The 13178-nt window shown below is 41.2% G+C and overlaps 1 protein-coding gene across 5 annotated transcripts in view; it reads right to left on the reverse strand.

The window, feature by feature from the left end:
• specc1 (sperm antigen with calponin homology and coiled-coil domains 1) overlaps positions 1-13178 on the reverse strand; it is a 66136-nt gene that overhangs the window by 22391 nt on the left and 30567 nt on the right. For all 5 annotated transcript variants that reach the window (XM_018691092.2, XM_018691091.2, XM_018691094.2 and 2 more), the window contains 4 exons: positions 7538-9099; positions 5906-6113; positions 5217-5290; positions 3669-3844 (listed from right to left, as the gene is read on the reverse strand). In XM_018691092.2, coding sequence (XP_018546608.1) covers positions 3669-3844; positions 5217-5290; positions 5906-6113; positions 7538-9099 — 2020 coding nt within the window. The remainder of the gene's footprint in view (positions 1-3668; positions 3845-5216; positions 5291-5905; positions 6114-7537; positions 9100-13178) is intronic.

The raw sequence follows: 13178 nt of genomic DNA on the forward strand, positions 1-13178 counted from the left end.
TTAGGAATTTGTCTTAAACATTGAACTCAACTCACCTCCAGAGAGTGCAGACTGAGAGAGATACACAACCACAGTTGGACTGGTGTAATTTCATTTATTCATTGACCTAATGAACAACAGTCAAACAGACGTACAATACACTTTTTTGTAATCGTTCACAGGAATAAAGCCAGTCTTTCTGAATCTTTCTTTGAAGAATAAATTAACAGCACATTCACTGTATTGTTCATTAAATGGCTTTACTACAGACAGAAAACGACCTATCACACGGTTACCATCTCATCTTTTTCTCAGTGTTTTTTATATTTATCCAAATGTTTACATTTTGAGCACCAGCGCCTTATTATCTGGTAGAACAATATGGCTTTTAATAAAAATGCACAAACTGAATATCTGTGATAAAAGTTAGACTGTAAGTGGAACCTGAGATCCTGTAACCATATCCCATTATACTACTACTACACAAAGTATTCTGTAAGGGTTTGGCTCAAAGATGAAATAAATCAACCACATGATAAGTGACATATAATTTTTTGGAAAATGTGCGACATGACAGAGTCTGAATATCTGATAAATTAAAAAGGAGGTTGAAGAAATCGCAAAATATATTTCACATGAGTTTTGAGCTTTGAGTGACCTCGGATGTTCAGATAATTGATAGGTGGTTAATTCTATAATCAACCACACAGAAGGTTTGAATTGACTGTATTCAATATACTTATAATGTGGAATGATCCAACTCATTATTTGACATCTGCTTTAAAGGAAAAAAATAATCCCTTCAGGAACCTATAGCACAGTCTTCTTGGTCTTTGACTTAAAATGGACCATCAGCCTTTTGGTTGGTTTAAGGAGAGTAAGAAATGACTCTGAGGTACAGCTGTCAGTGTCTGTGGCAGTTCTAAAATCTAATTTTGGCAGCGCTCTGGATCTGCAAGTATGGCTAACTTCAACATCGTTCTGGTTATTTTATCTGGCAGAGAGAAATAATAATAAACATTACTGTGTAAATTTATGACAGACAAACAAAGCAGACGACACCAGTATATCCACATGGAAGTTACCCGTTTATAGTAACTGTGTGTTCTGTAGTGCCATCTAATGGCTAAATGTGACAATGCATTTAGTTTTACCACAGAACCAAAGACTAAAATAAATTGTTTTGTTTTTGCAGATCATAAATGTCAGGTTTTAAAGAAATAGAGTTCAAAGTAAAATAGTAAAAGAAGAACCACTTAGTTTTTGAGTAATGGACTTTCAAATCTGCTGCGTTGCTGTTGCCTTAAAATACAGATTTTCTGACGTTAGTCTGCCTTTGTTTGGCAGAATGCTGCTGAGAATTTGAACTTTTTCAGCTTTGCCACTGGCTGAACATTTACCAGTATTTTTCATACTTCAGCCTGCTTTTTTCACAGGTCACACACTTTCTATCTTCTCAACTCTCTAAAAAGGCACAAAGCAGCTTCGCACAGTATAAAAAGGAGAGTCTCTCAAACTTATGGCATTTCTTCAACACAAGTTGAGAAAATTTACAAACATAGAGTACATTCATTGAGAAATAAAAACACAGTATTATTATTCAAAAGGTTCCAAAATGTAAAGATGTGGAGAAATGGAAACCAGACTGTGTGTTATGAGACTGTGTAACTGCATCTACACAATGAGACTGGTTTACCACGTTACATTTTGAATGACACAGAAAGCTATTAAGTGCAATGATAACACTGTCTTCACTTGGTGCTGAGGTGGAAGGCACTTCTCTAGTGCCCCTCAACTGCAGTCTTCGTATCAAAAGTGGCTCCAGTGCTTATTCTGAAAAGAAAAAAATAAGGAAGATGAACGACTGTATACAATTACTGTACGCAAACTATTTTAAACAATTAAATTTACATGGGCATAGTACATATGCAGCAAAAATAGAGACATTTCTTCTCAATAATGTTGTTATGAAATGCAGACCTCTGGGCACTGTTGACTTTTAAAAACTGCTCCATGCATACCTCATTGGATTAATAAGGTCACTCATAATGTCAAGTGTGATTAAATCACCCGGTGATGAAGACGCTATGCAAATGTATCTGAAGCAGATGATGCATAGCATGAGTTTAATCCAGTCATGCCGTGCAGACCATCCTGCTATTTCACCAAAAACGTAGGAGGGTTATTCATCCAAAGAACAGCAGGTGGCACCAGATACATCTACTTGAATGGTAAGTTTAAAGAACCAGGCAAAGCAAATCAAAAGGAGAAGACAGTCCTGGAGGTGCAGTCAGCCACCATAAGGAAAGACAGACAGAGTTGACAGGTTGAAGCAGCAACACAAAGCCAAACACAGATAGGAAGGTCAGTGAGCAGCAGCAGCACACAGGGCAGGGAGAGGGAGAGGCAGGCTGGCTGAGAGAGGGCTGACAGGGCAGGGGACTCACCTGGACTTTACATAGGGAGGCTTGTCAGAGGGACATCTTTGACAGAGTCGTCACAGGGAGCTGCTGGAGGTGGGGAGCGGACGTAGCGTAACAGCTAATCTTGGGGAAAGTTTGCTGATTTAGCCATGGTCTAAAACCAGTAATATACGTAATATCTAACTATATATTTATAATTATATTCACAAGGACTGCATGGAATTAGAACAAGAAATATCTGGTTTTAAACCAAATATTACCATGTTTGAAATACTAAAACTGCTCTCATGAGATTTGTAAGGTGATACAGTATGAATGACAATGTTTCAAGTTGAAATCATTTAGAGACCATTAGACCTACATGAAGGTAAGAGACCATTTAGAGACTGGCCAAACATAAACAGAGTAATATATAGTAGCAGATATAAGCAGACTTTGCCACAGGTACAAAGTATATCGACCTGGCATGATAATGAAAGGGGACAACACTGTCAAAAACACCATGGCATTTGCACGTTCAAACACTTATATACAGTTTACTCACACACAAACCAATGCCACGCTCTTTAAAAAAACATCAGTCACATTACTGCATGGCCACAGTGCAACAACACTACATGAACCTTAAATAGCATGATACATTGGTGTGGGATATTTTCAAAGAGAGACAGTGTTACACTGGCTTCAGTGTTGCATTGTAAAACACTTGGATCAGAGCAGTGTCTGTGCATTGAGCAGATCCACCACAGCATCTGCCTGCTCATATAATAATAACCTCCTCTAATAAATATACTGCAGGTTATTATGATGTATGAGGTTTGAATGTTACTAGAGGTCAATGGTCAGTGTGGAAGAGGGAGACAGAGAGGGCAGCAGCTTAAAGGAGTAGAATACAGAGAGGGAAATACCACAGGAGACTGCTCATTTACCAACAGAGTCTGCCAAGTCCTAGGAAGCTGAACTCTGAAAGATTTAATCTTGTGAAATACCAAGATATGTACCAAATAATGTTATCCTGCCTTAATACCAGATAGGAATTTTAGAAGCCTCTTAAGCAAGAGATTCTTGGGAGAAAAAATTATAATCTCTCTGTTTGTATTACATGTATAAAACATGGCACTGAATGAGGATATGGCAAGACTCTGGCAGGTATCTCATCTCCACACTGTGTTGAGAGAGAAAGGAACTGCAGCCCAATGCTAAACAAGGGGAGCCCAGGGGGGTGGGGTTGAGGGGGGGAGTGGTGTAGTATGGTGAAGATGGTACCTGACTCCCTGCAGGGCCTCTAGATCTGCAGAAAGCTTTGCACTGCGATCCTGCTCTTCCTGCAGCTGCCTCCTGAGTGCACGCAGCTCCTGCTGAGCCTCCACTTTGATGTCATTGGCCACCACCACTGCAGTCTGGAGGTCCGCCTGGAACCGTCGCCACTCCTCTTTTTCATCCTAAAGACACAAATATATGGATGTGTATTGTACAGGTAGATCCACATATAGACAAACATAGTCAGTAATCATCAGCAGACACAGGAAATGATTGCAGAGCCTTTGGATTTAGCTGAGTATCAGCTATCCTAAAATAAAGTTTAACAGATGAATGAAATCTGATGGTTACAAATGACACACAAACCATTATAACTTCTTATGTTTTTTTTTTACTGAAGACACTGGTAAATCGTTTACAGTTTAGGCTGGAAAAAACTATATGAACCTGAATGATTCTGTTATGACTGTGGCTGTTGGTGTTAACAACAGCATCTGTGGAAGTAAAACATTATCTCAAACCAGATTTCAGATAACTCCCACCATTTCAAAACAGGGGAAAAAAAGAAAAACACTCTTTGGATCTGAACAACAAAAGAGAAGCAGAATAACAGGTGCACTTTGGTTTGCAGCAGACAACAGGAGTTATCTCTTGGCACCAAGGCAAAAATATGTAGGTCTATATTCAGTGTTGTTAAAGCAAAGATCAGAACTTTGCAGATTACAATGTTTTTGGCTATGTAGCCACTACATTAAAGGCTTTGTACTGGATAATGTTTTCTACTGGCGTACCTTGACTTCTCTTGGGAATTCATGTATTCCAAACTTATATTTTCATATTTTCAAATCAGCATCTAGTCAGACTCAGGTTTCCACCAATAAAGAGTCAGGAAACAACATGACAAAATAAAAAGTTTCAAAGATCACTGGATAAGCACTGTAGAAAATTAATATCAAGGAGGAGACTGAAGTCCAGAAGATGGTGTCTGGTACACTTGATAATGGCAGATATTTTAAAAATACTGATGATCACAGAAGAATACCATGGAGAAAACCAGTGCCTGCCAAAAAATACATAGTGAACAGCCTACCTGCATGTTCCACAATGCTACTGGAACAATACCCGGTGGAAAGATTCCTCCAAGGTCAAACATTTTGGCAAAAAGACAGGGAAAAACTGAGCGCTAGAACATCATCCTGAACATCATCCTGATCTTAAAGTGATACTCCACCTAAAATGTGTTGTTGGAGTATTTCTAATTCAGCCATATATGGATGATGGCTGGCTGTAAGCAGATGTTCACTTGAATTTAGTCAACAAACTTTTTGGCAGGAAAAGGAATCAAATCTTTCACAACACCTTTTCAATCTATAACTGAAACATAGTTCACTTTTCTGCTGTTCATACTAATTTTTTCCCATTTTCATTTCTAAGGCATCTGAGGGTAGACAGAGAGAGACAGGAAGTAGTAGTACAAATGTAATATACATAAAAACTGCTTTAATGACTGATTTAAAAAAAAGGGAGTGTATGTTGCTTGTCAAGCTTTCTTACCTTCATCTGTCTACTTAAGACTTTCAGTTGTCGCTCTGCTTCAACTTTCTGCTCCTCCAGCTTTTTAACAAGATCTGCAATGACAAAGTCAAGGTTTCTGAGAACCACTTACCACTGTACACTGCATACTGCAGAATTTAAGAATTAAACATTGTATAGCAGCCACTTTATAACATAATGGTTCATATAAAGTGACTGTTGTTTCTGGACATTATTAGATTTGTCTAGAAATGTTTGTCATTGCAATCATAATGATAGACCAATCTGAACAGCCATGATTTATAGACATTTAGTCTGTAGAAGTGCAGCATAATGTATCTGGCTATACAACATTTGCCAGCTGCACTAACAGGAAGTCATGTGTTAAAGTCTGCACTAATTTTGCATCTCATTTTCATATACATTCAATTGCTAGTCTATTATAGGGTTATTTATATGGTGCACCACACTTAAACTAATACAATCTATTACACCAGATGTGCTATAAATTTTACCTTCATGTAGGTTATAATGTCAAGTTTTTGGTGGAACTTTATGGTCATTTTGAAGGTGTTTCTAATATTCTGTCCACCCCATTTAGATAAATGAGAATACATTAAATATCAGAAATCACTGATGATTCATATGTGTAGATTACATTTAAGACTGCAGAGCCACAGAGAACTGAGCAGCAAGTGAAATTAACATACTCTCCATGTCCAGGACAGCTTGGTTGGTGTGACAGTTGACAGCTCTCTGTTGCTCCACCTGGTCCTCCAGTTCAAAGATGGTCTCCTTCAGCTCCTTCACCTGGTTCTCAGCCTGGATCCCAGTTTCCTCCAGGGAAGTAACCTGACTGCTGAGCTCCTGCTCCCTCCTCTCAGCCCACTCCTGAACCTGCTGGCATTTGGCCTCCACCTGTGTGTGTGCGCACATTTGTGAGATTACAATGGGTTTAGTGCAGAAATGGGTTTAAACAAAGAGGCAGTGTTTCTTGTTACAGTGATTGGCTGGCTGGCTGTCACTGCTCTGATTAGATGGGAACACTTAAGTCACCTTTGGAACAAGAAAAGACAATTTATGACATTTTCCAGACATCTTTGTGGTACAGTGTTTCAGTTTAATCGTGACAGTGCTTTTATACACCCCTATCTTTTCATAGAAAAAGGGTAAATGTAATAACTTAATAAAAGCTGTTATACTGAAGACCACATAGTATGGTTTACACAACCATGTCTGACAATAACCATAAATAGATGTCATGACATGGACTCATGGAAATAAGAGTTCAGTACTCTGCGTCACTGTGTTATTTGCTCCAACTACTGAGGCTGAAGTCAGTGTACCATGAGGATTGCAGTCATCCTGAGAGATGGCTCTGTAAAGCAGATCTCTGTAAGCATAATATACTAAAACAAGTTAATGATCTAGTTATGCAGGACACTCTGGCTCTAATAGATTAAGATGTTCGTGAGTGAAGTTATGGAGCGGCCTCACCCTCACACTCACGTGGCAGAGGACACAAGTGTGACTCAGAGGGTCACATACTGATGAACCGCCCTACTGTTGGCATCACAGTCACAGTCCAACAATGACTACATCACTACATTGACGGTGACACGCCTTACTTTGGAGTGACAACCACCAAAATGACCAAAATGAGCCCCTCTGGTGTTTGTGGTGATGAAGGGGAAAACCAAAGTGACTAGCGAGCAACATATGAAAACTGTTTTGAGTGAAAATGAGTTCATATGTTGTGGTGGTGAAGAAAAGTACCCAATACCAGCTGTGAACCCTGTTTAATGGTCATTATCAAACCCTTGTGGAAGATGTGTGTCCTCTTACTCACATTCAATTTGTAGTGATTGAGCCAAGAATTGTCATGGTCGCCCACTTGACTCACATTTTCTAATCATTAGCATCAGTTATGTGCTATTACCAGAAAAATACATTTTAGTGTCTTTCAATGCAATTCCAAAAATGTCTGCATTACAAGTAGAGCATCTGAACAAAAATCAATAAACAGTTTCTATACAAGTGAGGTGTTTGCTTTGCTTTCAGAGATTCCTGAAGGCTTTGTGGAACCATTTAGTACAACAGAATTAAAGCAACTGAGTGGCAAATATTTCAGCTGCACAGAGTTCTAACTAGGAAACTGTCCAGTTTTAAACAAGGTCATATAAATACTCGCTGACAACATCTGTCTCCAAATATTGCCTCCAAACAAACAACATGATTCAATGAAAAATACTAATGTTTGCTGTGGCATTCTCACTGAATCTGTGAGTAGCTCTTAAACAGAATTACATGGAAACTGAGCTGTAACCTTGCATCCGTCCTACCTTGGCCATTGCGGCTTGCACATGCTCAGTCTCAGCCTGGGCCTGTAGCAGCTCCTGCCTCAGCTCTGTCAGCTCCACTTCCAGCCTGTCTCTCTCAGTGTGGGCCGTCTTCAGCAGGCTCTGCAGCTCTGTGCTGTCACTGGCGCTTTGCATGGCCTTCAGCTCACCCACCTTTTGTCTCTCAATGTCAACCTGCGCCTTCAGTCTACTGTTTTCCAGTCTGAGACAGTCTGCTGTCGCCTTCTGCTCCTCTGCAGCTTGTGCTGCCTGACCTCTGACTTCCAGCTCCTTGTCCAGCTGAGCCCGCAGCCTGTCCATCTCCTCTCTGAGGAAGCACACCTGGCCCTGGGCCTCCTGGTGCTCCTCCTCCAGAGCCCGCAGGCTGCCTGTCAGCTGTTGCTGGATGTCCACCAGCTTCTCCCGTTCAAAGCGTGAGCTCTCCACCAGCTCCGCATACCTCTGCTCCAGCTCGGCCAGCCGAGGCCCTTGGCTACCCAGCTCTTCCTCCCTCTGGGCCTGAGTTTGGGCTTGCTCCTGAAGTCGGACAGCCAGCGCCTCATTCTTCTGGGCCAGCACCTCCAGACGTTCTCTCTGCTGTTGAAGTGAGGTTTGCAGGAGGCGCTTCTCCTCAGCCAGGCGCTCGTTCTCAGCCGTCAACTCCTGCACCACTTGCTGCTGGTCAGCCAGCTCCTGCAGAGTTGCCTGCAGCTCCTCTGCTGTGCTGTGGTGGCTCTCCTCCATTTTGTGAATCTGTTCTGTTAGGCTCTGTACTGACACATCCTGCCCCTGTGCATTGGTTACTGCCCCTGCTGCAACAACCTCACCACTGGCACCACTGCTCACGGATTCGGAGCATGATGGGATCTTCTCAAACTCTGAAGAGTCTGGAGATGGTGAGTCCTTGGTGATGTCAGACCCGGAAGAGACAGAGGTTTTAAGTGGGCTGGCAGTAGAAGGGAGACTGTCTTGTTGTGGACCTGAGGAGTCTGAGGGCAGTCCATTCACCAAAGGCTTAGAGGGGGAATTTGTGTTTGCACTAGAAAGCGGAGAAGCTTCTAAGCAAAGCAGCTTCTCCTTCAGCAGCTGGTTCTCCTCCCTGAGCGCAGCCAGCTCTCTTTGAAACTTCCCGTTCTTCTCTCTCAGCTCCCCAACCAGCACAAGGGCCTCAGTCATCTGTCCCTGCTCCCGATCTACAGCAGGCTCTTGGCGGGAGACAGAATTGGGTGAGGGTGAGGAGGAAGCAGTGGAGGCCTTACCTTTACAGCGCTGCAACTCCATCCTGAGATTGCTGATCTCTAAGTCTTTAGCTTTGGCCTCAGCCAGCAGCTCTTTCACCTGGCACTCCAGAAGGCCTTTTTCTTGGACCTCTGCATCTCCGCGGGACTTGGTTGAACTGCGTGTCTGCTTTGCCAGGGTGGAGAGGCTGGACGTGCTGGCACTGGAAACCATCCTCTTAGTGGAAGAGCTCCTCAGCTGGTCCCTCAGAGAGATGCGGTCTCTTGTTATGGTTGATGGGATTTCTCTGGGGGCTGGAATACCGGACTTCTTGGCTGCTTGAACACCTGCAACACAGACCAAAATGACACATGCATATTGAGACAGTGTTCAAGTATTTAAGTGATCAAATCGAAATTTACCTAAGTCCATTCACAAAGGAGCTTTTGGAGATATCAGATTTATAATTGTAAATATAATATGAAAAAGGAAATTTTACCCGCCAAGCCTGTTTTTGCAGGCTAGTACATGAGTCATAAAGGCTTATCACTATGCGACTATCAAATCCGTTTTAATATCTCAAAACCTTATGTGGACATAATAACTGTGACCGACATTCAACAAAAAAAAAATCGACATTATCAATCAAAAGATACATAAAAGGCAAAAGCTGCTACAATACATGAAAACTTAACAGTAACTATACATGCATGTACAAAATATTTCTAAGGTCATAATATGCTAATTGTGAACGATCACATCAGATACACATGTAATTCTAGTGTGACATATGCATTTAAAATCAAATTAACATGAATATCCACAACACAAACTCCAGTCCAAATTCCAAATCCAAAGTTTCAATGATGAAACTTTTCTCAGTAGAATTACTGTACAGCAGTCTTGACACTGACAAGGGAAGGTTAATGGAATCAGCATACAGACGTGCTGGGACCATGAATTTGTTAACATTGTGTAATGACACTAATTGAATAGACAGTGTGTCTCATTCAGATGACTTGTATTATTCAGCAGTTTCATGTTGCTGGTCACTGTACCCTATTCACATATTCTCTGTTTGGACAACAGAGCATCTGCCTGGCACTGTCTGTCTGTTGCTGTCTGTGGTCATTCATTGTCACAGCAGAGCTTAACTGTGGCATTTCAAAAGGCATCAGCGTGGGCCGCTGGCGCAAGCCTTTTCTAGACCCCTCTCAAATATGAAGAGTATTTACTGATGCCTGGCGTGAGCTGGGTGCCACCTCAAAACAGTTTTTTGTGTGTTTTTCAGATCATCAGCAAACAGCGATGCCGACACAAGAGGGTTTCTTGTTTCAAAGGGTGACAAAGGTTCCTGTGCAAGTGGCGCGTTCATGCACAAAGCAGCTTAAGCAGTGCACAGACAAAGACAGCACTGTGTCTCCCACATGCATACATCATAATCAAAACCCACAGAGCAGAGGCTAGACAGACAGCCTGTATGAGGAGATAGACAGCGCATCACCCTGAGCAACATGTGCACACGCTTAGAGTACACACACACACACACAATCCACAAACAAATGTCCTAGTTTGGAATGGAAATCCTATACCCCTGTGGGCTCTTTAAGTACTCTGCCATTGATAGGCACTTTGCACAGACTATCCCCTTATTGAATAAACTGGTGACTGTGGCAGAAGCTGCCAACACTGGCACAATTTTGGGGGAACAAAGCCGTTTAACATTCCCAGAGTGTGCAGCTGTGGCTGAGAAATCTTTAAGTAGAGAGGTAAAGACACATCACTGGTATGAAAGTAAAATCATGAGTATATGTAGATTTAAAGCAAAAGCAAAACATTATAATGATGACCAAAACACAAAAGTTCAGAAAATCAGGCTATAAACATGTAAAATCAGACTCTCGGCTCCATCAGCTCTGAATGTCACTAAGATAAGACTCTCAGTTAAAAGCCGCTCTTTTAAAAGTACTCCAACCTGCTCGGATTGAATGCTGAGATTCATATTAACAGAGGAAGCACTCCATCCCAATCAGATAAATTTGCTACCGGACAGGCCTGCACTTCACAAAGAACCAGAGTGCCATTAAAAATCTACAGTCACTTTTCTCTGCACTTCACAGAAGATGAATCCATGACTGACAGAATGGGGACAGCATGCGCTCCTAAATTATGTACTGTCACATGGAAATTGTTAACACCAAATCAGCACTGTGTGTTATAAATGATTATTTACTATGCGCTACAGGAAGCATCATCCAGACAGAGCAGAAAAAGAAAGAAACACAGAGCAGTTCATGTCTATTCTATGGCCACTTGTTATATTCTCATTAAAGGTGGCAATAAAGAGAGGGACAATAGGTCCTTGTTAGAAAGAGAGAGAGGAGTCCAATGTGATTAGGATCAGTCCATTCCCATGAGGATGAGTGATGCCAGGACTGGGACTGTGGGACAGCCTTTTCATTGGCTGTTCCTTCATATTCTGTTTTCCTCTTGCTCTTAGTGAATAAAACCCAGATGGAGCACATGAACTCACTCATCTTTAGATCGCCCACCTCTTTAACCATGACATCACCACAGCTGCTTAATGTGCACAGAGAAATGACACCAGTCTGGATGCCAGGAGCCAGCACATGCAAGACAGCAGGATCTTTAAGAGCCACAATAGAGTGTCAAATAGTTAGAGACGCTCAGAAATGGACACCAAAGCCTTATAGCAGAATTGGCTTTAGCCTGTATCTAGAATGCATGACCAAATATATTCAATCAAAAACCACTGATGTTTTTTCCATCTGTACCAGCCATTGCAAATAGCAAAATGTATTTTTGTAGAACAAATGCAGGTGCAGAACAGGTTCTTAAGGTCATTAGGTGTTTTTCATACAATATGATTCTATTGGCTCTTGTATTAAGTAACTTACTCCCAGAAAGAAAGATTCTAAAAATGTCATTTCCACAATTGGTTAAATGCTTGAGGTCCCCCTTGAAAATGTGATGATGTGTCTCAAGGGGTTCATCCTCAGATTAAACCTTTAATTATGATTAACGTTGGCTGTAAAACCAATATTAGACCAGAAAAACAACACTGTTTTATAAGGTTGAGATGACTCCACCTAAACTGACACTAAGAGGGCAGGAGATAATAGATCACTGAAACTAAATTTGCCAACTTTTGGCTAAACACATTTGAACTTGATAACTAGATACCAAAAAAGTCTCTTTAATCTGTTTGACATCCATTTTGAACAATCTCAAATGGTCAGTGATGAAACTGAGAGAAGCCTTTCTCTTATTCAAGCGCTAGAGCTGGGATACTCCTGAAAGAGACACTTAATCTCCAATTGCTCTAACAGAGCTGCTCAGCACCTGCTAAAGACTCCCAAGAGAGAATGTGGATAAGATTAACTGTGGAGAACACAAAGTCTCAAATATACAAACCAAGCCAAATACACTGCAGACAAACAATAAAAGTTACTAACAAAAAGTCCACCTTAACACAAAATTTACACGCTAAGTTACAGTCCAACAGTTCAGCCAAAACAATATTAGTGGGTGTAAAGCACAAGAAAACACAATGGAAATGTTTGTTTGAAATGTTGTTTCAGATTTAATGAACTGAAATTTGTGATGTTCAACAGAGCACAGGAGCTACATTTCTTGGTCTTCATAGAAAATTATTTCTACTAAAGGGGCACAAGTGCAAATCCTTCTTTCACAAATCAAAGCAACAATAACCGAGACCAAGGTGGCTAAGACTTAGTTCAGTCTTAATTTAGTGCCGTCTTCGATGTAGGCCGGCTCAGGTCCAGGACCATTTATAGCTACCTCTGAGAAGCACTAAATCTGTGAAAAGGAGTGGAATGGGCAGTTAAACGGCTCACTGAGGAGCTTTCCTCCTCTAGCAAGGAATAAATCCTCATGCAGTCTGAGAAGTCTAGCTCTTATTGATAACAAAGTACAGAAGAAAATCACTTCCACCTAAAGATTGTTATTTTTATATAAGGAACTGTTTTACAGTCCCTCTTCTCAAATGCTAAAGAAAAATCATTGATGAATACACAGAATGAAGAAAACTTTTACAAAGTTTTACTGACTGTTCAGACAGTTTAGACAAAAACAGACCTGCTGCCAAGTTTAATAAACCTGACTGTGCAACCGAGCACATTAAATGATTGTGTTGCTTGCATTGTACTAATTATCTAATTGAATCACATAGACTGACTTCCAGAAATCCAAAGGCGTTCAGTTATTTCATGGGAAGTCAGCTCCCTGATCACAGTAATGGACTATGCTGGCTTCTTTCTTTCTAATGAAGATAAGCTTTCAAATCACAGCAGGAGCCATGTGGCTGGACACAGTCCAGCACCAGCCAGTTAACTGCAGCCAGCCTGCCAGCCAGCCAAGAGGTGACAGAGTACATTGTGAGCAA

This window comes from Lates calcarifer, linkage group LG20, assembly GCF_001640805.2.
Source record: "Lates calcarifer isolate ASB-BC8 linkage group LG20, TLL_Latcal_v3, whole genome shotgun sequence".
Classification (NCBI taxonomy): domain Eukaryota; kingdom Metazoa; phylum Chordata; class Actinopteri; family Centropomidae; genus Lates; species Lates calcarifer.